The 27,752-nt window shown below is 40.6% G+C and overlaps 1 protein-coding gene across 1 annotated transcript in view; it reads left to right on the top strand.

The window, feature by feature from the left end:
• The window catches only part of UNC5D (unc-5 netrin receptor D), a 543,052-nt gene that overhangs the window by 306,062 nt on the left and 209,238 nt on the right, over positions 1 to 27,752 (top strand). Inside the window, exon 2 of the mRNA XM_004592710.2 lies at positions 15,533 to 15,751. Within this exon, the coding sequence (XP_004592767.1) occupies positions 15,533 to 15,751 (219 nt within the window). The remainder of the gene's footprint in view (positions 1 to 15,532; positions 15,752 to 27,752) is intronic.

Raw genomic sequence — 27,752 nt, 5'->3', positions numbered from 1 at the left:
AAGCCAGCAGCCAGAACTCGACTGGAACTCCAGCTTGAGTGGCAGGAACCCATGTCGCTGAGTCATCGTCTGCTGCCTTCCAGTGTGTACAGTGGCAGGGAGCTAGAATCCGAGCATAACCACAAATCTAATGTGGGATTTGGGTGTGTCTTTTCAGTTTTCATATGTCCACTTGTTAAAATTATATAAGTTACAGTGGTATCTTTAGTAAGCAGCCACTCTGAAGTTAACTGTTTATCTAAATTGAGTCATATCAAGGTTGTCACCTTCATGAAGAGTGTGGCTAATACAGCCTGCATCACATGTTTTTAAAGATTGCAGTAGTGATTAGCTACCAGCCTTTGTTTGGCCCCTTGGATATGGTGGGATCTGTTGGAACAGCCTATGTGACTGTGCATCTGAAATCTTAAATTTCATTATTAGATGCTCCCCTGCAAACCCTTTCCTGAGAACACCTTGTGATCCTGTGGTCTTCATATAGCTGATACAGCTATATATGCCTTCATATACCTGATGATTCTCAACTTAACATTTAAAGCCATTTGTTCTTCTCTGAGCGTTTTTGGAGCAGTTTCGTGAGCATGCTTTGAATAACTGGAGTTGAATTTGGAGATCAAAATCTGATTTGGGGAATTACTTTCCGAATCAGTTGTGTACCCACTTGGCAATCATTCTACCCAGACTCAACTCTCCTATTCTCTGATGAGCTCTCAAGTGAAGTCTAATCTGAATTTCCTCCATGATAGGTGCTTCACTTGCCCCCCACCCTTGTTTTGGTTTTTGTTTTGTTTTGTTTTTATCGGTGATGAGCTTTTGAAGATGAGTACAATGAGCTTGTGATTTCAGCAGCTCCTGAGTTGACTTGGGGCATTTTCTATCCTGCAAACTGTTTATGCAAGGAGGGAGTTTCATTTTGAAGGAATTGGTTTATGGCAATTTTGGATGTAAATGCCAAAATTTTCACCTGAATCATGGTAGAAATAAAATTTTAAAATTATCTGTTCCTATAACCTGGACACTATTAGCTAGGTGGGTAAACACAGACAAGTTAGTTACATTCTGTGACTGGCATTTCCCTCGAGTTTTGTGATTTCTATAATATGTTCTTGCATTAATATGTAACAGTTCCAAAGATAGTGTTGGGTGCTAGGTTGCAGTCGGCCTTTTCTATTGTGAAAAGTGGAAATGTCTGACTCAAATGTTTGTTTCTTAAGCACAACACAACATTGGCACTGTGGCTCTGAAAGCACACTGTGATAAATCTGTTTAGCCACATTTATCCGTTAGTGCTTACCTTTGCCAGTGTATCAACATAGTTACGTGCTTGAAGTAGAAATCTGTCAGCATCTCTGCACCTGCTCTGATGATCCAAGACCTATTCTTGCCCAGAAATACAATGGTACTGTAACAAGGCTTCTCTGAAACTTTGATTAGTAATCAGGAAAAAAAAGCTATGAATATTTCCTTTTGTAGTAGTGGATAATTTTCAATAAGTGACAAATATAGTTATTCACCTGGAGATCACATCAACAAAATCTGGAGAAATATTCAAAATGACTTCATATTCCTTGTGGGACATGTGAAATTAGGAATGTGCTCTTCTGACTCGTTAACTTTTTAATTTTAATTGGGCAGAAAGCAGTGCATTCCTCCAAAGGTATTTGGTGATAGTGAAATCCAGTTCAGCTATTGAAAAAAAAAAAAAAAGAAAGACAATCTTTTTTTCTCTCCCTGCCCTGGAGTGTTCATAAAGCATCTACAAACACGGTCTGTTATTTTGCGTGTGTCCCAAATATAACTGGCATAATTATCTCCATCCTTGGCTCATTAAGCATCACATTCTTCTGTGAATCACTGCTGTGTGACAATGGTCCAGCAGTGAAATAGTTTGCCTGTGAAGCAGAGGGGAAAAGCACACCTCAGTTCTAGTAGTATTACCTTTAACTCTGGTTGTCAGTGGAGAACATTGCTTTGATTCATAATTAATCTAACTGAAATAGGGTGTTTTCTTCTTGCCGCTGGAGAGCTGATCCTATGTGTTTGCCTTGGGCCCAGACCTTCCACCAAACTGCCATTCGTCTTGAAGGTTTCAGGTGTTCCCTGCAGCTGCAGGCAGAGCACCGCCATGTTCCAGAAGTGACTCCCAGGGTCCCTGAACTCTGCGGTTCTAATAAGAGCTGTCTCATTATATCCCCAGGTTTTGCAAGTTGGACCCTGGTTTGCAAGCATCGACCCTTTTGGAAGCCAGATAGTCTCCTTCAACAGTGAGCGTTTGTGCCTGGGTGGTTTGGTAGTAAGGGCTGTTTTATGAGTGTGAGGTAGGAACTCCAATCATAGGGTTATGTGGAAGAGGAATGAATTGTATTTTGCAATGTTGACATTGTAAGCTCTCAATTATACTGAAGAACTTGAGTTTTCAGAAAGGAAGGGTTAAACAATTTTCTTACCATTTGAAAACAATTGTTACTACTTCCCCTAAAAGAGGTGAATCAAACAGAAGAAAGAAAGAAGGTAAATGCGCCTGTGCCTCATTTACTGGTTTCCTGTGAATATTCAAATGCTGTCTCCTATTGTGTTTGTAAATAGCTCAGTTCCCTTTATTTAGTGTGGGACAGGATGGGTCTGATCTTTCAGTAGGCTGTTTTTCTCCCCTGCCCCAGCGCATTGCTGCTCTCCTGGCAGTGTCTGGGAATGCCTGTGTACATGACTGTTCCTATTCTCACATGGTCTGCCTTCACTTCTGCTTTCATAGCATCTTATAACAGATTTCTCTGTGTGGGCAAGTGTCACCTAAAAAAAAATAATTGTAAGAACTAAATCTTGCTTATCATATGTGCACACTGAGTAGCAGAAGTTGTAGTCTGACTCCTTGCATACATATTTACTGTTTGCTCCAAGTCTTTTACTTTGTCCCCAAGTCTTCCCCTTTTTATTTGCAATATGTCCAGCCCCATGTCCTCTCAGTGGCATATGCAGCCAGTGAGCAAGTTGGAATCATTCTGATTTGATGGCCATTGTGTCCTAGAAAGTTCCTTTGGAAACTTGTGTTAGTTCAGGCTGCTGTAACAGAAACATCTGGAATGAGTGTTTGAACCAAAAGAATTACAGCTTACACAATCCAAGGTCAAGGTTTTGGAATAGGTATGTCTCCTGAAGTCACACTTGCCAGTTTGCAGGTCATTGCCTTCTGTGGCCTCATGGCTGAGGGGAGAGAGAGAGGAAGCTGTCCTTTTTTCTTATCAGGGCACTAATTCCATTCTGGAGTTCTCTGCCTTCATGACCTAATTACCTAGCAAGATCTACCGCTGCGGGATTGGGCCTTAGGCATTCAGCATGAACATTCAGAGCCTAATAATGTCCAGCGGGGCTGACTGTGACTTCTAGAAACACTAGTATATTTTTAGCTAATGTTCTGTATCATCTGTCTGATGGAAAAACAGTTCTAAGACTCAGCTTATCTCTTCAGCTTTCGATCCCAGGAATTGAATTTTGGAAGGAAATGATATTTTTTTTCCCAAAGGTTCTGCTTTCTCTGAAGCTGTTGTGTCATTGTCTATATCATAGTGTTAGGTATGAGTCTGTCTACATGGGGATTTTTAAAAAGTTCTTGCCATAAAATAGGAATTTCTTATCTAAAGGTATAAAGTATGCTTGATTCCTCTTTTGTGATTTTTGTGCCATTAGATCTTTACCAGTCATGAAATCAATCATGGGCACTTTGTTTTTGGTCTCCATTTTGATGGTGTTAAATTTCTTAAAATAATGACTTGTTGAACTCAAAAAAACCTGTTTTATTCATTTATTTTTATTTTCCATTTTATTCATTTATTTTTTCATTTATTCATTACTGTAAAACATGTCTGAAAAATATGCAGTCTCAAGTCTAAGTACGAGTACCAGATAACACATCCTTCCTGGGATTTGCAATAACATTGTTTCTCCAAGTTAATATTTGAAATGGCCAAGTAAACTGTATTGAACAGGAGAATGCTGGCGTCCAATTTGGCTTAACGTATAGCAGTGCTATAAGCAAAGATCCTTGAAGACAGAAAAACCAATAGTATAATGATAACAACATCCTTTATTTCTGTTCCTGTCCCCACTTACCTCGTAAGAACATATTAATACTTTGTGGACTCCCCGTGTATTTTCTGGGGTGGTAACCTCTAAATGTTAGAGATGGCAATTTCTCCCAGAGCACACTGACCCATCTGATTGATGGTTTAATATCTGCTCTGAAACTACCAACTCGTTGGATGTTTGTTTTCATTTCAAAATCTGTTCAGTAAGAATACAGGTCAATACTGACTTCCTGACCGAGACCCTGGGTCCTGGCAAAATTAAGTGGTTACTGTGAACCATGGATATCTGCAAACTCTTAACTGATTGGTGATGAAATGAACTACAATGGCCCAGCAGTGTGTATGTGATTGTCTGATTCGTATTCACAAGGAGGAAGGGTGCTGAGGTAGCTAATTAAAATCGCATAATACAACTAAATAAACTGTTAGAGCACTCTTTTCCCACATTCTTCCTGCTGTTCCCACACGTTCCAGTCTTTACCCCAGCACAGTTAAGCTGAGTAGGTTTAGACTAACCTGCTCAAGAATGTGGTCAACTGTATTTAGTTGTTACTTTTTTTGTGTGTGCTCTCCATAACTGAAATGTAAAATTCTTATGGTGTCATTATAAGTCTTCAAATAATGTTAATGAGATTCTTCACTGATTGTATTGTTGCAGCATCTGGATCCTCAAAATCAGTCACTGGGTTATAATCTAGGGTACAGTTTTGTCAGCGAAAAGTCTGTTGAATTTCCGTGTGTTTTTAGGATTGCTGCTGAATAGACTGTGCATTGCTTTGGTGCGTTTAAGACCCCTCAAACAAGAGCAAAAACAAAGTCTGAAGATGGGGTACTACCTTTGTTTCATCCTTTACTGTCCAACCTTCCCCCCTTAATTTCCCTCCAGTAATGAATAACAATAATGCTAGCAGTAATTGTCATTACAGGATGAGTGCCTATTTTATGCTGTGTAATGCCCTAATTCCTTGACATTTATCTCCTTGAATATGCACAGTGATGCTGTAGCAGTCTATTATTCTTTCTCTACATGGAAGAACATCGAAGCCAAGATAGGTGGAATGTGTTGTCTAAGAGCCCGTCTTTCACAATCGGTGAAAGAGTCTTGATTGGAAATTTGGCTGTAGCTGCACATCTCACTTGTATTGTTCCCTTGTATCAGGCTGGGTCTAGATAAAGCATATCAGGAAAAAGAGTGTTTCAACTACAAGTTGATGAAAATCTGTTTCTAACCTTTTCGAGCATTAAGTCCACAGAGGGTAAGGAAGTTAGGACTTAACTTCCTTGTGCAGTCTGATAACTGTCAAGACGCAGCTTCTGCTGCTGGATGCTGCTGCCATGTGGGCTACTGTCAGCCTTTACCAAATACCACTCTCAGCAGGCCCAGCTCAATCTGCTTATTAGGAGAAATAACAAAGGAATTAAAGGCTTTCAAACGTACATCAAAACTCCATCCTCACATCAGCATCTAAGGTGATTCTCAAAGAACTTTGTTGTGCAAAGAAGGTCATCTCATTGAGAATGGCAAGATTAAGATCTGATCATTCTGCCTTTCTTTATGAGTTCTCATGGAAAGCACTGATTTCTTTTAAGATGTAGTTCCCCATGTGTACCTACTTTTGACTTGAGCTAACCGTTCTGGCCAAAATGCTGTTGTATTTGGAATGTGAAAACTGACTTCTTGATTCTTGCTATCTAATCTTCTTGTCAAGCAAAAAAAAAAAAATGTAGTTGAATACTTGGAAGAAATAGCAGAAACAGAAAGATATTATGGTAGCCTTTGATAAAAAAAATGGACTTTGCGAATTCAAGCTATGTTTTACTAAGTTTTAAATGCTATGCTGCTACATCATCATATAAACTCTGTAAAACAAACAAAATGAGCCTCTCAATAAAAGGTAAATGTAAACAGTTAATAAGCATTTTAAAACAGAACTTTGCCAATGATCAAGTAAATATTGAACAGTATTTGGCTATTCTCTAATTTGTAGATTTCCAGTAACATTAAACATAGTGTGTTTAGCATAAGAAAAGATACTTAGTAAAATCCAGTAAGGATAGTACCTGCATAATTAGTATTAAAATAAATGTTATTTTACACCATTTTTAGTGAAGACCATTTATTGCAATTTATGTATTTTTGAAATTTTTTTGTTCCACAAACTTGTGTTGAGTTCCAGAGCTGTTTGCCACAGGGGATATAAATAATGAACAAGATTCCCACATCCTTTGATTCCCTGGATGAGCCTAGAGTCGAACAGAAAGTATATGGATACTCATAATAATCTTACTGAAGATTATTATAGAAGGATAGAGAAAAGGAATGCAATTAATACAGAATTTAGACAATGCAGTTCGAGAGTCTTTTAAGTTGTGTCCATTCACCTGAACCTAGGAGGTGAAAGTGGCCTGTAACACCCATTGTCATACTATGAATGGAAGGGAAAACATGCCTCTGGCTGCAGGTGAGAGACTTTTCCTGCACCTTTCGGGTTGTGAAACAGGTGATGCATGCTGAAGCCAGGTTCAAATCCTTGCTCAGTCATGTTCAGCAGTGGGGATTATCTATAAAGTACTGAAGAATTTCAGGACAGAATGACACATTTGCTTTTGCATTGTGGAAAGCTCCTGCTGCGTGACAGTGTGTGGACATAACAAGATGGCACGTGCGGACAACTGCACCAGGGCCTGTCGCAGTAATTTTGAGGCTTGACAACAGTGGCCAGCGTGAGCATAATGGGAATGGGATGAAGAATACTTGTCAAATTTGAAAGGTTTTCTTTCTTACAAGACTTATTTAGACAAATAAGTGTGAGATAAAAAATTTGAAAAGCCGAGTTAGAGGAAGAGGGAATGAGAAAGAGGAGGCTTCTCTCCACTTGTTCATGCAGGGGCTGGGCCAGCCAAAAGTCAGGAGCTCTGTCTGGGATGCCACATGGATGGATCAGATGCTTTCTTCAGGCCATTGTCAGGGAGCTGAATCGGAACTGGAGCAGCTGGGACTTGAACTGGTGCATGTGTTGGATGCTGGTATTCAAGGCGATAGCATAATCTACAACACAACAGCAGTGACTGAAAGATACTGTTAAGAGATACAATCAATAGGGTTTAGTGATTAATTGCAGGAAGGTCTAAATGTGATGAAGCTGATGATAGTCAAGTTTTAATTTGGGAAGTTCTGTGCCTACTATTGACCTTTTTGGACTGGTGGAATCCAGGGATTGGGGCCAGCACTATGGTACATGAGGTTAAGCCACTGTCTGTGGTGCTGGCATCCCTTATGGGTGCCTGTTTGAGTTCAGCTGCCCCACTTCCCATATGGCTCCTTGTTAATGCACCAGGGAAAACAGCAAAGGATGGTCCAAATCGTGGACCCCTACACCCATGTGGGAGACCCTGGTGAAACTCCTGACTCCGGGCTTCTAACTGGCCCAGTCTCAGCTGTGGCAGCCTTTTAGGGAAAGAACCAGATCGTGCAAGATTTGTAGCTCTTTGTAGCTCTTTGTAGCTCTTTTAAATCAGCAAAAAATAAATAGCTCTTTTAAATCAGCAAAAAATAAATCTAAAAATATCAAGTCTGAATGGTTAGACAATGAGTTATATTTCTGGTATATGGAGAATTTTTTAAATTTATTTTTGGTATATGAGGTTTTAAGGGTCCTTGAAACATTTAGTTGAGTGTACCTAGAAGTGATTTAACATATGGATTTGAGTCCTGAGAAAAAATTGAAATAAAGATACATATTTGGCTGCAAAATCACAATATAGTGGAGAATTGTATATAGCTGCATTGACACTGACATGCCTAGTTTCACACGATCATTTAGAATTACTTTTTCACTTTTTACTTTATGATATGATTCCTCAGGCACTAAGATTGCCACTTCAACTCCTTCATTCCATGCCCCCACTGTTTTCCCACATACTATTACGAGAGATAGTCCTTCAACAACAATCATGAGTCCAGTGTTCTGCTTTCTAAGGGTGTCATGGCATTGAAGATACATTGCAGTATGCATTCCTACTCCTGAATGAAAGGACTGTCAATGAAACTTAAATATAACCTGATAGGATGCTGGATTTTCTAGAATTGCTATAAGGAGGAGTTACTAGTATCCTGACAAATTAGCCAGAATAATAAAAAAAATATGAATACCTGATGTACATAAAAGCAAAGTACTACATGTGCATCCAAACAAGGTACTGAAATGCACCATGTATTAGCAGTAAAGTCAAGCATTGCTTAGCAAAGGGGATACATACCATTCAGACAAATGTGCTCTTAACTTCATCATCATTTCGAGAATATCCTATGGTACATCTTGAACCAAGATGGGGAGCAATCAGTTGAATGATACCGTCTCTGGACCCAGATGTGTATGTACAATTCATCATTGCTTGACCAAAATGTTATTATGTGTGCCTTGAGAATTTTTCTCTGACTTTTCTATAATGTTGTGTCTCATACTAAGCCAATGTGTTTCAACATGAAGCATGTCATAAAATAGTAAACTGTATTTTTTTTAGTTAGATTTAACTGGAAAGTTGCATGTTGGAAGGTCATCATGAAGGTGACTTGACAAGATTATTTTCTGGGTAAAATTCCTTAGGTAATGGCACAAAATTTAGTCATAGATGGAATATTCCCTGTTCTACCAAAACAAACGCTGTGCAGTTTAAGTGGAAAAAATACAACCCTAGGAAGCAGTAGTGAGAGGTTTTGATCCTGAGTCAACTTCTTAGAAGTTTTGGATAATTTGCCTCACTTCTGAGTGCTTCAGTTACTTGTAGGATGAATTGGCCCAGTTTTTCATTGAAGGTGACTTCTTACTTTGTTTTTCCTATGTGCACATCACAACAAAAACATTCTGTCAAACTGGTAGAACCCAAATCAGCTCAGATTTGAATGTTAAGATGTGCAGCTAAATACTCTCAGGCTGAGCTGTTAAGATGTGACCTGACATCTAATAGAACTATATTTATTTCAAAGGGAATTTAATGTTCCTTAAACTTTTGTTTTTCCCCTTTTATTTCTTCTTTTTGTCATAAAAAGATTGAAAGTCCCTCCTGTATTAGTGTGCAGAACATAAAACACACAGCTCGTCCTGAAAGGTAATTTTCCAAGAATGAAAAATATGAGAATAGTATTTGATTGTTTGGTTTTCTGTCATTCAATATTGCATTAAAACAACCATTTTTTCCATAACTATGAATAGCCTCACTCTTGGAAACTGTCAGTTACAAATGAAAAGCGATAGCACTTTGAAAGCAAAACCTCTCCCAAATCCCACTAGATTTTTCAGATGAATTTGAAAAACAGTCAGTGGTATACACTGACACACAAATGTATCCATTGTTGGGATAAAAATTAATTTACTTCATTTGCCCATGACTCTCAGCAAAATGCTAACTCTTTTTTACATTAAAAATGAGTGATTTTTATAAACCTTTTGGTCCAATTCTTTTTTGTGGTTTCTTAAGGATACATTTGTTTATTTTTTCCTGGATTCATGGATTTTAGTGTTTGCGAAATGTTGTTAGTGCTCTTGTAGTTTTTTTTTTCTGCCCCTAGTATGTAAGTTCTTTGAGGCAAAGGGCCTTTGTCATGTTTGAATCCTCAGTTTCTAATGTCAGTTTGCATGTACATATGTGTCTACCCTCCCCCACCTTAGAATTAAATGTGTTGAAGTAAAATGGACCATCTGAGAATAATAAATGCTTGAGCTCTTATCAGCTCAGCTGAATTGTGAAGTTCCTTGTTTCACAGATTTAGGATGACCCTGTTCTAAGTTTTGATTACCCTCTTTTCTTCCATAGAATTTATGATTCACTCAATGAAGTAATAGATTAGCCACAAATAAGACCAGCACAGGTGAGGTGTACTATGAAAATGCAGCAATATTAAGCATTTCCATTTTTATTAGAGCTTGTAAAAGACCAGAATATTTTCTGAGTTAAAAATAAAAATACACACATAAAAATACTAAGGACCTAGAGAAAGAGTCTGTTTCGGAAATTGCATTAAATATTCGGTATGTAAAATTCTGGCTGTTGTTTTGCATTCAATGATTATAATGCCTCCCCTATCTAATTAAGTAACCATATGGAGACAAGTCACAATTATGTAAGTAAAAATAGGGAATCCAGCTGTGCTGTGCCATTTTAGATGATGGCTGTTGACTTGCATGGGATGGGTGTCAGCTCTCACATGCATGCTGCCACACAAGGTAAAGAAAGCAACTGGAACTCAAAGAGCTGTTACCAAGGCACCTTCCTTCCTTGCAATAGGACAGTGATAACAGCTCTAGAAGGTTAGGAAATGCCCTGTTTCTACATCATCATCTGCCTAGGGAAGCAGATGCTCTTGGGATCCAATCAACAGGCAATCATTGTGTAGTATTCCAGTGCAAGACCACCTTGTGTGTGTTGTGACCATTTGCGTCCTGTGCTTCAGTGTACTATTCAGAGTTTTTAAAATTACTTCCATATATTTGAGAACCAGTAAGCAAGAAGACAAAGAAAAATATCCCATCTGTTGGTTCATTTCCCAGATAGCCACAAAGGGGAGCAAGCCGATGCCAGGATCCAGGAACTCAGTCTGGTTTCTTGTGTGGTTAACAGAGAGATCCAACTACTTGTGCCATTACCTACTGCCTTGGAGTTTGCCTGTTAGCCAGAATGTAGAGTTGGACCTCATAAGAGGTGTTTTTATATGGGATGTAGGCAGTGGCGTTTTAACTGCTTTGTTCACCACTCACACCAAATACATCTCCCAGGAGTTTTGAACTTACTGTAATTTTGCTATTATACGTAAGATTGTTAACAAGTTCATGGAGATGTGTATTAGGAAAAATTGCAAATTTCAAAGTTTTTGTTAGTGTAAGCAGAGCCAATTCAAAGAATGATACCTTGCTCCCTCCTCCTTGCTTTCTGTAATGTTTTCAAGAGCATATTTTTAATTAATTTATAGGCACAAGTTTAATACTTCATTAGCTACAGAGTTTGACAAGTAAAAAGTAGAACACCATTTGCAGGAAAATAAGTTTACATTAAAAAAATTTCATGTATGTATTTGAAAGGCAAAGAAAGAGAGAACAAGGGGCAGAAGTAAAGGGAGGTTGGTCTTGCCGTCTTATGGTTTACTCCTGAAATGACTGTGACAGTCAGGACTGGGCCAGGTTGCAGCCTGGAGCCTTGAACTTCATTAGATCTCTCACATGATTAGCAGGGGCCCAAGCCTTCCAAGGCACATTAGCAGGATGTGGATCTCAAGTGAAGTAGCTGGGACTTGATCAAATACTCAAATATGGAGTGCCAATATTGCAAATAATAGCCTAACTTTTGGAACCACAATGCTGACCCCTAAATTTATGTCTTTTTTTGTCTTTTGTTTTTTAATTTTTATTTTTTAACATTTTATTATTATTGCTATCATTTTATGATATAGTTCCATAGGCTCCTGGCATTTCCCTTATCCCCTCCTCAATTCCCTCCCCCCCACCTCATTTCTCTGTATCATTACTAAAATGCATGTCATTTAACTTCATGGCATTGTAAATTTCTATTTTTCTTTCTATTGTTGATTTTGTATTATGACTTTTCATTTAAGGAGATGTTCAGTAGCTGTGAAATGGAGACTAACATCCAGATGTGAGGATACAATGTAGTCTGCATTTCTACTTCCAGACAAAGATGGACTTACAATGAAACTGTTTACTATATCTTGACAATAGGATGCTGGACTCTCTGCCATTGTCTAGGCCCGCAATGATGGACATATGACTGTGTATGAAGAACTGTATTTTAGTAAATTTATATCTTAATTACATTTTCCACTAGCATTTTCAGGTACCCTCATGTGCGTGAATATTAAATTATAAAGAAATGTAGTAAGCCACATTTGACACTACTTCAGTAATATTTATGATGAAATGTCATATTTTATGTTGTTTTTTTCCTCCCCTGAACATTAAGATTCATTTTTTGAGATTTATTATTGGCAAGGTAGCATAGAAGGAAAGAGACAGATCTTTCATCCACTGGTTTATTTCATAAATTGCTGTAACAGGGCCCGGCGGCGTGGCCTAGTGGCTAAAGTCCTCGCCTTGAACGCCCCAGGATCCCATATGGGCGCCAGTTCTAATCCCAGCAGCTCCACTTCCCATCCAGCTCCCTGCTTGTGGCCTGGGAAAGCAGTTGAGGATGGCCCAATGCATTGGGACCCTGCACCCGCGTGGGAGACCCGGAAGAGGTTCCAGATTCCCGGCTTCAGATTGGCGCGTACTGGCCCGTTGTGACTCACTTGGGGAGTAAAACATCAGACGGAAGATCTTCCTCTCTGTCTCTCCTCCTCTGTGTATATCTGGCTGTAATAAAATGAATAAATCTTTAAAAAAAATTGCTGTAACAACTAGTGTTGGGACCTGCCAGTGCTGAGCTCATGATTCCATCAGTGACTTTCACATGGAGGGCTGGTTCTCAATGCTTTGGCCATTGTGTGCTGTGTCCAGGCACATCAGCAGGAAGCTGGATTGGAAGCGTTCAAGCGGGTTCCGCGGCTAGCCTGGACAATGACCTCTCCCCACTGCTTTTCTGCTTATACTGTTCCATGTTCCACATGCAGACCAAACTTTTTCCTTTGTCAGATGACATTTGTTTAAATGTCATTTAATGCAGAGGCAAAGCCTGATTTTTTTCCAGTTACTCTGTTATATGAGTTTGGGGTGGTTAAAAATGGTTTCACCCTATGATCCTTTGCTTTCACTGAACATTTTATTTATAACTGATAAATGTGGTTTCACTATTTGCTTACAGGTCTGTCCTTACAAAACCATCCTACCTCCAACACCTCCAGGGTTTGTTCTGTTTATTTGACACATTGCTCATTGGTGGTTACTAGCTAAACAAACATGTATCATTCCACATGCACATCTGTGCCTATCCACTCAGCCTAATCCTAGAGCTTCATACCTGTGTACTTTATCTGGTAACTTCCTTCATGCAATAGTGAATTTCTCAGGGCAGAACTGGAGCCCCTCGTGAGTGTGTGAGCATGTGAATGTACACATAAAAGCTTTTTGTACTTTGGTCGTTTTCTCTGATGCGTGGATTTGGACAAACCTGTGGGGACTTGGTATTTATTGAAGATGAAATTGGTTCCAGCAGTCAGTAACAAAATAAATTAATATATGATGTTTTATGAAGTCCATTGTAAATATGCTTTAGAACATTAGGGAAAAGTACATCTGACATTCTGTGTTGAAACCCCTCTCCCTCTCTGTCCTCTGGCCATGTATTTTATTTTCTGAGTAACTCTATGGTACTCTCAAACATGAGCTGTCCACTTAGACTCTTAGCATCTTTGTGCTATGATGATGTTGGGTAGTTGTAATTACTTACATAGATTACATTTTCCCTAGCAAATCTGAGACAGGACCTATAGTATCTTGAACTCTCTAAGTAATGTGAGGCTACTTAGATTGATGTGTTTAACTGGAGAGAAAATCTTGTTTTAGAAAATCCAGCATTGTTATGTTTAATCCATTAATGTGAAAAATATTGCCATTGTGTTCCCAGCGTAATGAGTAATTTGCTTAACTCAGTCTATGTTTTTCTTTAAAATATCTATTGAAGTCTAGGTCCTATACCCCCACATTTTTATGTAATATGAATTTTTTTAAAGATCCTTAATACCATACTTTCCCACTGCTGTTAATAAACTATGGCTACCTTTCATAGTTTAAAAAAAAGGAAAAAATATTTTTTTCAGAGCCAAAAGCCTGAAATTGTGAGGAGTGGTTGGAATGGTGCCCTGGAGACGGATGTGACCCCCGCCATCCTGGACTTGGCATTACTTCCTACCTCTTCTTCCCAAGACTCACCAATTTCACATTGTTCTGGTTGGCTGTAACCACATGCCATACCTGACAATCCCACCCACCAGTGTATCGTGACCCCTCCCCCTAATCCCTTCCCAATTACCAATCCTCTGTGTCTCCAACAATCCCATCCACTAATCCTGCATGGCCACCTTCCCATCCACTTCCTCTTCTCTCCCCTGCACATGCTGCCCCTTCTCTACCAGGCTCTCCTTTGTCCTCCTTAAATCTTGCCCACTTACGCTTCCCGGCAGCCTCATCCTGCCACCATGGCAAGAGATGTTTTCCTTCCTGTTCTCTCCTCCTCCAGCCCCTCTCCTGTTCCTACCTTGCTGGAAGAAAGGAACTCTTAAGTACCTTGTTGCATCTAGTATTTTGGCTTTAATGGTGGGAAACTTGGGCTAAAAAGAGGACGTAACTGTGTGTAAGAGCTAACAAACTCCATCTGGGTCTCTAACATTGGTTACAGGGGCCCAAGCCCATGGGCCATTATCTACTGCTTTCCCAGGTGCATTAGCAGTGAGCTGGATCCAAACTGGAGCAGCCTGGTTTCATAATCCTGAATCTGATATGGGTTGCTGCTACCTGCAGCTGCCAGAACACCAACCCCTTAATAATTATTTTGTTGTGGGACAGATTGTCAGGCCTGTGCTGCTCACTACTTGGTTATCCAAGTCACCAGAGTTCATTGCTGGTAAGAGGAAACAGCTTCAGAAGCCAGCGTCTTGGGGAAAGGAGATCTGCCTTGCCAGCCACCAAGAGGGTTTTTTAAAGAGACAGGGGTAATGGCCGGGGGAGGTTAGAAATTAAACAATGAGTCTGTTCCATCAACAGTTATGTGGATATCTGGGAATTGTTCTGGATCCATTAAGACACATTCAGGGTATGTCTAGGGCATCAGCCACACCCTTGGAGGCCTGGGACCTTACAGCTTACCAGGAACTGGGTGGAAGCTCCTCCTTAGCTGAGTCAGTCTGCCATTGTAAACCATTTCCCCCATGAAGATGCCTGACTAGATACAAGTAATGTGTGGTATATGGTAGAGGAATGCCAGGGCCTGTACATGAACTCAGGATGAACTCAGCATTCCTTGTAGAGTCACTTGATGAGTTGCATGAGATAGAATGCCAAATCTCCAAAATAAAATAGATGTTTTTTGTGGGGGAGGAGGAATGGAAAAGTGGATGCTTTAGGATTTTTGGACAATGTTTTAAGAATGTATATGCTTCTTCCATAATAGCTCTTTTTGACACACAGCTGTGCCAAGACAACATGAGTTCTTTTCACTTTTTCAATCTGGAGGTAGCTTGCAGTCCTCCTTGGGCCCTCTAAGTCACTGTTTGGCAATAGTGAATCTGGAGTTTCTAACAGCTCTCAGTTCCTTACTTCCATTCTTTGGTGTAAAAGCACTCAGATTTGAAACTAGACTCGAAGTTCTCCTTATTATTTTCATTTGCCCAGTGGCACTGAAGGTATGTCCAGCTAAAGGAATCCTGTTATGCCAGGCAGCACTGTGTTGTGATTTGTGCACTGTTGGTGCTGGCTCTGTCCTAATGTCCTCTTTGGTTTTTGCAGGATCTGATAGCAGTGAAGTCCTGCCTGATTCCATCCCATCAGCTCCGGGGACACTGCCCCATTTCATAGAGGAGCCAGATGATGCATACATCATCAAGAGCAACCCAATTGCACTCAGGTGCAAGGCCCGACCAGCTATGCAGATATTCTTCAAATGCAATGGAGAGTGGGTCCATCAGAATGAACATGTCTCCGAGGAGAGTCTGGACGAGAGTTCAGGTGAGTGTGCAGGGCTGTCCACGGAAGCCACAGGGCTCTCAGGATCCTTGCAATGACTGGGAACCACTGTGGAAGTCACCTATCACCAAGGTCTTTGAGTCATCTTACATGTCTTTTTTAATAAAAATTTTTTATTAATTATTTTGCATTATGTGACAGTTTCATAGGCTCTGGGAATCCCCCCACCCCACCCCACGCCCCTCCCCCCTGGTGGATTCCTCCACCTTGATGCAGTATTACAGTTCAAATTCAATCCAGATTCTTTTCTTGCAAACGTATACCAAGCATAGAGTCCAGCTACTTATTGTCCAGATGGGCTGAACAGTTTCTTGGGGAGACCATTTCTGGTCCTAAGTTAGAGCTGGTAGAATCTTACATGTCTTAACCCAGACATGTAAGACGTGACCTCTCCTTTATTATTATTTAAATCATTGTCTTGAGAGAGAGAAAAGAAAAGAGATTCTATCTATTACTTCAATCCCCAGTTGCCTGCAGCAGTCAGGACAGGCCAGGCTGAAGCCAGGAGCTGGAAATTCAATTCAGGCTTCCCACGTGGGTGGAGGAGAGTCCTTTGCTTGAGCCATATGGTTACCTCCTGAGGTGCACAACAGTAGAAAGAAAGAATTGGAACCCAAAGCTGGGATTCAAATTCTAGTGTTCCACTGTGGGATGCTTTCGACTTAACTGGCATCTGAACTATTTGGCCAACTGCCTGATTCATTTTTTACATTGATTTTATTAAAACAATATTTTACATTTTTGTAGGTATGGGGATTCCTCCCTCTCCCTTCCCTTCCTCCCTCTCTTCCCTCTCCTCCCTTTCCCTTCCCTCTTCAGCAGCTCACCCCGTATTATCACAGTTGCATAGTCTTTCAGTAACAATTGCAAGTTTAACTTTCTGCTATTTACGTGTATCATGGCATGGTAGATATAAGCAAATGTGGAAAATTTGGCATGATACAGTCAAGTTATATTTAACAGTTTAGTTGAGAGACTTCCTTTAATTCAGAAGTAGAAATGCATACTGCAAAATATCTTCACTTCCTGGTGGACTTGTCTCCAATATACAGCTCATGTATGAAAAAAAATATATATATATATATATATACTTGTTCACCTATGTATCTGTTTAGTAATTTTCGTGAAGGTTGCCTATATAGCAAGAACATATGATATATGTCACTTTGGGTCTGGTGTGTTTCACTAAGCATTTTAGTCTACTTGAGACCATATTGTTGCAAATGGCAAAATTTCATTCTTTCATTCTTTAAGTGACTCTACAGCTTTCTTGGTAGTCAAGTTCCACATTATACAGCACTTACTCTTATTAAGGGAGTACTTAAAAAGTGTGGAAGATGGAGTAGAAAGAGGAGTATATTTTGACAAAGTATTTTTTAAAAATCTATTTATAGTATTTTATAGTCTTTTCACTTTTTAATAACCCCTGTTATTTCACTAGATTGTGGAAACATTTAATTGCTTTTGAACTTAAGTTCATCAAACCAGATCCAGTGTATTGGGTGATACCCATATGGTATGATAGATCTTTTAGTGCAGTCAAAAATAGGTTAGATATAGCCCATAATGTTGGAATGTTTTCCTTTGATAGGAATAAGGTGAGCACATTCATCAGCGAGGTGCACATGAACTTAGGATAGATTGGTAAGGTGGTAAATGCATGGTACTGTGAAGGACTAAACTAAAAAGGTCATATCTAAGTAGAACCTTTAAGAAAGCTGTTGTGGAAGTGATGGCATTTTAAAAGGACAATGAGGAATATGTTATCCCAGTAGATGTGACACATGCTGTACTCTAAGAGGGAAATACAGCCAAGTGGTCCAGAGGGCACCTATATTAGCAAATGAAAACAACATTAGTAGCGTTCAGCAAGATCTTTAGTTGTGCTGAAATGAAAAATTAGTGTGGAATAGCAGTTATGATCAATGCCATGAAGGGCCTCAAATGTCAAAGGCTGGAGTCCTTTGTTTCATTTCCTGACTGTGTTGATATCGATAGTGGGTAGTGTTTGATTGTGTGGAGCTGTGCTTCACAGTTTTGGAGACAAAGTCCAAACATCAGGGCAAAGGCATAATGCTTCTCCATGAGCTGGGTGACTCCATGGCACCAATAGCAATGTGGATTGACAGTGATGGGGACAAATACCCTGTGCTTCTATAATCATGTTCTCATGAATTCTCGGGAGGTTGTATGAGAACTGCCTTCTAAGAAAAATGCCCAAGAACGTCACAGTGACCTCATCTCCACCACCATCCAGTTGAAACAGCCTGGTCGTTGAATGGACATTTCAAGAGACTCCCAAAGCATTATCTAGACCACAGCTAAACCGTAGTGATATTCCAGCAGCCCTGCTCTATACATTTGCATCATGGGAGTCAAGAGACATAATTAGTTCATTTCATAGCTCTTTCTAGAATCTGGGTTTCTTTATACTTCCAGATGTATTTGTTGGGCCACTTTCCTGACTTTCCCAATCAAAACAAAACCAAGCAAAAAATAACAAACCAGCAAGTTCTTGTATTGATATGAGTGAGTTCAGAACATAACGGACTGTTTTTCATGGGTCAGTTTAAGGTGTCTGCTACTGAAACATTACAGTCCTTGGGAATTCTTTGTTAAGTGATTTTTTTATTTATTTAAAAATCAGAGATCTTATGTCAGCTGGCTCACTTCCCAAATGGCCAAAATGGCTATAGTTGGGCTGGTTTAAAACCAGGAGCCAGGAGCTTCTCCCAGGTTTCCCATATGGGTACAGAGACCCAAATACTTACATCATTTTCCATTGTTTTGCCAGGCTCATTAGCTGGATTTGAAGTAGAGCAGCCAGACATGAATCAGCACCCATACGGGATGCTAGCACCCCCACACAGCAGGTCTACCCACTATGCTGCAGTGTCAGCCCCTGTTCTTGCCATTTCTATAAGGACCAGTCCTTAGTCTGTGTCCTATTTCTGGTATGTCAAAGATTTCTAGCAAAAATACCCAGGTATTTCTACTCAGATACAGTTTTCTCCTGGAAAGAAGGATTTGGCACCACCTGAAAATTTTGTATCTCATACTTCGTCCAGCGGGGAAGGACTTAAATCAGTGGTACAGTGGGGCTGTGTGGTTTATTCTCAGATATCTCTGTCCTATATTTTACGTGGTAATTAGCTCAGAACAGAAGAATTCCATTGAGTAAACTACTCAAAAAAGAATGTGGAAAAATGATTAGCCTTTTTTTAACCTTACTGTTAGATGTACATCTGTTCCCACTTAAAGATCTTAGGATAAGTATTGCAAACCTATTAAACAGTTTACCCTCTTGTAATTTCACAGAACTCTGTTGTTGTTGCTGCTGCTTTTCAGTTGCCCTTGCAGTGTTACACGATTCGATATTTGCAGAAAGCCTTGATTATATATTCTACCTCCCATGTAAAAAAATCTCCCCTTCTCCATTTCCTTTTTCTCTAATAAATATCACATACTTCAAAGCAACTGGGAAAAAATGACAAGATTTTCAAAGATTATATGCTTTAAAAAGTGGTATCAAGAGAATTTTAACAGTACTTTTTGGAAAAGAATATAAGAAGGTCATCCTTTTCCTCCATGTCATTTTGATTGGATCAATAGGAAAGACTGGGCTCTCCCTAAACAGCCTTCTTCTAAGTACTTAATGAAAATAGCTGTCTGCCACACACTGCAATTATGTTTGCTAGGCTGTGTATTAATAGTGGAATAGTGGAAACAGGAGAAAGATAGGTGGAGATATTAGAGTCCAAACCAATACATAAGTGCAATTAAGGATGGACACAGAATGGCTTGGGTATTGAACACCAGATGTGTTACCTCTCTTGGGTTCTCCAGTGCAGAGCTGGAGGACAGAGCTTGGCTGCCTTTACAATCTTAATGACTTTTGATTAGATCTGTAAAATAATCTGTCCACTAGGACTTAATGACACTGAAAGGCCAAGGACAATGGGACCACATTTAACCAGAGAGAAAATGAGAGAGAGCAAAGCATTTTTTAAAAAAGCTCCTGTTTGAAGTAACTCCTTATTTACTTCTGGACAGTGTGGAATTGTGGGGCCCCTTCTGGTCCCTAGCCGTCTTTTGTCACATAACTCATGGGTAGTTCCTGAAACCAGCAAGTACTCAGAGTACAGCAGCATCTTCTGGGGTTCCAGACGGGAAGCAATACATCCTCTTAATTGTTAAAGGCTGTAAACTGCCTTTGGTTTTTCTAGCAATTTGGTCCCGTCACCCAGCAGTTCAAATAAGAGGAAAAAGGATTGAATGTTTTCATGCAATTTAGCTTGGAAAACCTAGAGCCAGACTTCTCCCTTGCAAAAAGTGCCATTAATCTGACGTGAGTTACTGCGTCTGCCCAGACGTGCCTATCTCTCTTAGTAATGTACACTTCCAGCTCTCGGCACGTGCCAGGCATCCTCTTCCATTTGTTCCGCCTCATTTCATTGGGACATATGGGAACTGTTCCCTGTGCTGTTTTTTCCCTCTTTGTTAACATCTGGAAGCTGAGAGTTGAAAGGTGTTCCCAACTCAGAAGTCATGCTCCTGTGAAAAGTGTTGGATATTCAATCACACTGGAATTTACAGCTTTGCTGTAGCAGGAGACACACAAGGGCATACATATAGCACACCCAGTACCCATGTCTTGGCTATTAAGGTTAGGGTGCCTGGACAGTTCTCTCTAAGCCTAAATACTTCATTGTTCAGTGAAAACAGGTATTCCTTTAGCAATGCTTCAGTCTGGGAAATGTGAATTCTGTTGTATCATAGAATTCTCCAACCAGTAAACCAGTATTTTACTTTTTAAAGACTAATTTGGGGCCTGATGCGGGGGAGCTAGTGACTAAATCCTGGCCTTGCATGTGCTGGGATCACATTTGGTGCAGGTCCACTTCCTGGCTGCTTCCCATCCAGCTCCCTGCTGTGACCTGGGAAAGCAGTAGAGGATGGCTCAAAGCCTTGGGACCCTGCACTCATGTGGGAGACCCAAAAGAGGATTCTGGCTGCTGGGTTTGGATCAACTCAGCTCCGATTGTTGCAGCTACTTGGGGAGTGAACCAGTCGATGTAAGATCTATCTTTTTGTCTCTATTTCTCTCTGTAAATCTGCCTTTACAATAAAAAATAAATATTTTAAAGAGAGGCTATAATGTTCGGGACTGTGGTTTCTTTTGTTTGATGTAGTTTGCTTTTTTATCTTTTTTTTTTTTTACTAACAACTTGAATCACTCAGAAGTGAATGCATTTCACTCATTGTATTGAGTAAAGAAAGCAGGCCAGAAGTTAAACTATATGTATATATGCTGAGTCTTTAAGTTTCATATCTCAGAACGTTGCTGTGCGGGCCATGAGAATTTGAATGTGGAAATCTCCCAGAAAACCATGAAGTGAAGTTACCTTCCATGATTCACAAATCTCTAAACCAAACACGTGTGGGGAATATATGTCTTAGACCACACAGCACGGGAGTAATCTCTCAGGCTTTTAACTGACAGTGTGTGGGCTGAAAGCACACACTGCTCGCGGAGGTTTTCCCTTTCCAGTGTACATGCCATCTAGCTCATGGCTCAGCTTCTCGGAGAAATCTGGCATCTTAAAAGGTTTTCAGGGGGAGAAATATAAATTGACTCTGTGACCTGCAACAGAGCATGTAGGCCGGGTCTCTGTTCTTTCAATTTCCCTACCAAAAAACAATCACAGATGCAGAGACCCCTTCTTGGCACTCCATCTCTCACACTGATAGAAAGTGCCTAGATACTTCCTGTGTTTCATAACAATTCTCAAAGGTAGACCAGATATTTCTTCCAGATCCTAAATTCCTACCAGCCCTCTTGGGATTTGTTACTCTTTTCTCTTCATGTAATATAAAATGTGTGTATTTATTAGAAGTGAAAGTAATCTACATCTAAAAAATAATTCAACCAATTCTAAGGATTGTCCAGTGGTTAAAAACGTGGCTGTTGGTGATAAGTAGGGCTGTTTGGGTTAATTTGGGTTAATTAGTTCGTTACTCCTTTAAGCTCACTTTCCCCATATTAGTAAATGTGTGTGAGTGTGTGTGTGTGTGTGTGTGTAAGACTTTATTTGTTCCTTTGTAGGGGAGTCTTCAGTAACATTCATTGTACCTTTGTCTCTTCTTTTGCTCCTGGTCATTGTCTTGGTTATTAGATTCTTCTCCTTCAGGTAGGTTTCTAAGCTCTGTCACCCACAGGTCTACAATTCGATTTTACTTATTGTAGTTGGTACACCGCTCATTGTTTGCAGTTACTTGTGCCACTCCCTCCAGTGAGTTCCAGGTCTGGGTTCTTATGTTAGGTTTCCACCATGGTCTCTGTAGCCCCAGCTCTTGGCTCACCACTCTCCACCTCCTGTGACACCGTGCTGAAAATCAGAGTTACAGAAGGAAGAGGAGAGATGGAGATATTTTCCATCTGCTGATTTAATTCCCAAATGGCCACAATGGCCTGAACTATGCTGATCTGAAGTCAAGAGTTAGGAGTTTCTTCTGGGTCTCCCATGAGAGTATAGGGGTCCAAGGACTTGGGCAGTTCTCCACTATGTTATAAGGCACATTAGCAGGGAACTGGATTGGAAGTAGAGCAACCAGGACTTGAATTGGTGGCCATATGGAACGCTGCCTGGGCAAGTGGAACTTTAACCTACTATGCCATGGAATATGTTAAAAGACACTAATAACTATATATTACGGAGCAATGTACAGAGTAGGCCTGGAATTTGTGACCATGCATTCCCACGATGCTCCCCGTTGCAGTCGCCCCACCATGTTCATGACTGTGTCCTTCCTAGAGTTCCCTTCCTGGTGTGTCTATACAACATTGTGGAGTTAATTTGCTCTCCACTGGCAACCACCTTTGAGCTGATTAATTCTAATCTCTGGTGTGGAAGGAACTGGAGAGCTTGGGTGTAGTTTGTGTCTCTGTACTTAAGGTTGAACGTGTGGTGCTTCTGAGCAAGCTGTGGAGTGCTTATTATCCTGGGGAAACTAAAGAGTATTCATTAAGCAAAGTGCACATGTACATTCAAAGAAGGGCTTTTTTTGTCAGAATATGTTTTAATCTTGTTGCTAGGATGAAGTTGCAAAAGACATTCAGCCCTAATTAATTATCTGCCAGTAGAATGAAATATGGTTCTACCTTTTAATTATCCATGTTTAATTTACTATTTTTGGTAGCATATTAGCCTGAAGCCATACTGGCTTCTTCAAGGTAGGGAGATGGCATTCTGTGACACAGTTTGGAAACTTCAAGAAGACATCGGAGGCATAGTTGAAAAAATGGAAGTAAACAATAACTTTGTTTTTGTGCCAAAAAAGTGTTTGAAACCCATGCATGCATGAGATCTTCCAAAAAGTCATGAAAACACACATGTTGAATTAACTTTACCTGGTGCTGAAATTTTTTCCACCAATCATACTGACCTTTGAACTCCCAGAACTTTCAACACACCATTGTAAGGGATACTCAGGTGTCCTAACCAGAACTGACATGTCTTGGGTTAGAAACAAAGTTTTCTGTTGGGTAAGTTTAGAAACTTCAAGTTAAAGGGGTCGAGGCTATCAACCTCCAACAAGCTTTTTCTCTGACCCTGAAGAGGTTGGAAGTCCATCTGCTGTGCTCTGAGCTGCCGCAGTCATTGTGTGCTGGGATGTGATGCTAAGGCAGATTCAGGTGTCTCCACTCTAACCTGGGAACTCCAGATGGCCCATATCCTTGACTTCCTGCTTGACTACCGGTCAACATCCACGCAGGACAGGGACAGGCACAGGTGAGGCACTCTGTGAGGGTTTGTTGTTTGTTTGTTTGTCTTAACATACTTCACAAGCCTTATGGAATCTTTGATCCACTTATTATGGCATAGGACCTGTGTTAAAACGATAATACTAAAAATAGAAGTAATTATTACCCATGTGGTGGCATGGCAGACTAATACTTGTTAGTGCTGGGATTCCATATGAGTGCCAGATCATGACTTGGTTGCTCCACTTCTCAATTCAGCTCTGTTATGGCCTGAGAAAGCAGCCAAGTCCTTGAACAACCTTGCGCCCATGTGGGAGACCAGGCAGAAGCTTCTGATTGCCAAATTTGGATCAACTCAGCTCAGCTTAGGCCGTTGTAGCCATCTGGGGAGTGAACCAGTGGATGAGACTCTTTTTCTGTTTAAAATCTGCCTTTCAAATAAAACTAAATCTGAAAAAAAATTAAAGTAATTCTAATTTGACATGAAAATGATCTGAGATAGCACTTGTAAAGTGTTAATAAAAATAAAAGGTTATGTAACTTATCATTAATCAATTATAAGAACAACAGTTACTCATTTTCAAGGTATATTATCTAAGCTCCAGTTCTGGAAAAGAAAGGTGTACATGGAAAACATTATGTGTAGGATCTTAAGAAATTTGACAGTCAATTTTGACTGTGCTTAGATTTCAAAAATTTTTGCAACCAAAACTCTAAATTTTGCTTGGATTTTCTGAAATCCTTCAGTGTAGGTAATTAATTTTTTTCCAGCGAACTCGGCTGGATTTTTTGTTTGGTTTGGTTTGTTTCAATTTGGTTTGATTGCTTTTTTCTGCACAGAAGACACTGGCACAAAAATGGGCTTTCTTGGAACCAGTTCAAGACATTCGAAGATCCAAGATGCCTGGAGAGATGTCCGTGCACCAGAGAAGGCTTTTGGATACAAGAGACTGTTGATTGTCACAGAGATAGTGACTTTTGCCTTCCTAATAGCTAGGAAGCTATACTGCCCATTTATATCTAAGAAGTCTTGAAATGAATGTCCCAAGCTTTATGTACCAAAGCTGAAAACCATCCTCTGGTTTAATCCATAAATGGTCAAGAGGCAGCATAGTGCAAAGGGAGGCACTGAGTAGGTGAAATGGGGAGCTAAAACTGCCCAGTGAAATAGGCACAGGGACCAGAATGACAAAACTGCTTAGTCCATACCTGGACGGATAACTTTTCTGCATAACTTGCAGCTTTTTTTTGTAAATGATTTATTTATCACTTTAAAAGTTAGAGATAGAAAAAATAAAAAGTTACAGAGGGGGAAAGATAGAGGGAGAAACAGAAATCTCCATGTATGGATTCACTCCCCACATGTCCACAGCGGTCAGGGTTTGGAAAGGCTGAAGCCTGGATCCAGGAAATTTATCCACATCTCCTACATGGATGGAAAGGGAATAAACACATGGGAATCCTCTGTAGATTTCCCAGGCCATTAACAGGGACCTGGATTGCAGCTGGAGCAGCCAGGACTAGAATGATTGCTTATATGAGATGCTGAAATTGTGTGTGTGTGTATGCAAAGCACCCTAGAGGGAGGTAGCATTGTCACCTCCTTCCTACTGAGTTGTTGATGAAAGGCCATTAAGCAGTGAGGGGAGCCCACCCTGAGTGCTGTCAGTAGGTGTGTTTGAGAAACTCACCCTGGCAGGATGCTGCTGGCATCTTTGTGGAAGTGTGAGAATGGGCAGTGGAAAAAGGCCACAGAGGGAGCTGTTAGTAGGCACTGGGTTTGGGTGGGACCAGGTAGGGAATGTTAAGTGCTGCTCCAGGATTCTTTATTTTTGGTAGAGCAAGTTGAGGTCTTACACTGAGACTGTTGGGGTCCCTTTTATGATAAAGTAGCCCAAAATAACTGACTTTAATGCCTTCCTCTCTCCATGTCTTTTCCCCTCTGTCATGTTTCTCTGCCTTGAATCGAGAAGCATACACCTCCAATTAGTTTGACAATTCTCTAACTTTTCATCTCCCCGCAGGATTATACGTGCTCGGAGTAACTAGTGTTTTCTATCTGATAAATAAGGGGATTACAGCAATAACTGCTGTCAGCATTTTTCTCATTTAAACAAATATAGCTGACAAATGATGAAGTTCTATGCTGCTCCGTTATGTTTAGTACATGCAGAGCAATTATTCATCTGCTGCCAACATTAGTCTATCTACAACTAAACCATCCAGCAGCATCGAAAGCTTATTAGCATCCCAGTACCATAGTCATATTTTTATATTCTGTAAGACTCTACTCCATAACAAAGGCTGATGGTTATAATTTGCACAATAATTTAAAGGGTTGGACTCTTCCATGCTTATTAGAGTTTGGCAAGTGATTGGGTATGATGCTCCTCTTATATATGCGATACCATCTTTTATTAGCCTGGAGTCTGTGCTCCTGTAGCCTCTTCTATGAACAAGTTTGCTGCTGACTCTGCCTGTGTGCCAGTCAAGGGGTGCCTGTGCAGGTGGCACTGTGGCATGAACTCCAGTGGGGAAGGAGCGGGGAGCAGGGAAAGGATTGCGTAAAGGGAATTCCTTTCTTTGCATTCTTCTCATTTGTGGATATGAGTCACACATGAGACAGACTGGGAGCGAGATATTGATATGTGTATAGTACATACCCTCTGTATTACACATATAAATATAGGACTAGGGGGTACCTTGTGGGTAGTGATACATAGGATGGTTCTCCAGACATGAGGAAGTTGATGGACTTGTGCCTCTTCATTTCCAGGAACTAGTCTGTCTGTACACTTGCCCAAAGGGGACCAAGCATAGCCCCTTTCCTGCTAGTGAAGCACTCCTGGACACTTAGGTTTCTTCAGCCTCAACATCCTTCCCTTTCCATGCTTTGTACCCAGCACCTCACAGGGTCCACATGCATGTATACATGTACATTGACAACCTGTGTAAATGTGTTTGCATGTGTGTGTTGCTTAAGCTGTGAAGCTATGAGAAAGTGTGATGTGTTAAAAATGTGTCTGATCAGAGCCACGTACAAAGTATACCGGATACAAAGTGTGATTTTCTAGGGGTTCTTTTGGAAGGGACAATCTGACAGAACTGTACCTCATGTTAGAAGTCCCAAGAATCCCAAGAGATGAGGTAGTTCCTATGTCATGGGCATGCAGTTTGCAGGATGTGTCTGTGGCAATAGGGGAACTGCAGTGTTCAGGAGAAACTGGTTTATAGTTCCTTGGCCTTGCAAACCCATAGGAAGCCTCTGTCAGGACAAGGCACCAAGCCACTCTCTTGTAGAAATTGGGACTTCTGTATTTCCTCTCAAACATGTTCAGTCTGAATGAAGGATTGCAAATCCTCCTGGTAAAAACAGAGTGAAATCACTTATGATAGTAGGGAGGACCCTGGTCTGGTGTTTGTCCTTTGTAGACAGCTGTCTGGAACAGCTGTATTTTCTACTGTGGGTCTTCCAGACCATGTAGGGAATACCAGTTTTTAGGCTAGAGATAGCAAATAGATAGCAAATAGCTTTCCTGTGAACTTACCTCATACTTGCAACCCATCAGTCAAGTCACTTTTTTTTTTTAAGATTTATTCATTTTATTACAGCCAGATATACACAGAGGAGAGACAGAGAGGAAGATCTTCCGTCCAATGATTCACTCCCCAAGTGAGCCGCAACGGGCCGATGCGCGCCGATCCGAAGCCGGGAACCTGGAACCTCTTCCGGGTATCCCACGCGGGTGCAGGGTCCCAATGCATTGGGCCGTCCTCAACTGCTTTCCCAGGCCACAAGCAGGGAGCTGGATGGGAAGTGGAGCTGCTGGGATTAGAACCGGCGCCCATATGGGATCCCGGGGCTTTCAAGGTGAGGACTTTAGCCGCTAGGCCACGCCGCCGGGCCCAGTCAAGTCACTTTTAAGGAGCTCTTACACCTGGGGCACTCTCCACCTGATGCAAACCACTAAGGACAGCTTTTGCCTCAGAGCCCACGAAATACTCAGATCAGCCGATCCTAAGCCTACTTAACCTACCCAACCTAATTGTTGTTGTGGAAACCACAATGCAAGACACCTTCCAACTCACCATCCCTTTTCTGTCTTCTGACAAACCCTGGAGCTTGCCCATGTGGCCCTACATGTTGTGCTGAGCAATGTTTTTAAGAAAATTACGAGTGTAAATTTCTTCCTTAATGGCAACCTCTGATATCAGCTT

This window comes from Ochotona princeps, chromosome 11, assembly GCF_030435755.1.
Source record: "Ochotona princeps isolate mOchPri1 chromosome 11, mOchPri1.hap1, whole genome shotgun sequence".
Taxonomy (NCBI): domain Eukaryota; kingdom Metazoa; phylum Chordata; class Mammalia; order Lagomorpha; family Ochotonidae; genus Ochotona; species Ochotona princeps.
This window is presented reverse-complemented; position numbering and strand designations above follow the sequence as displayed.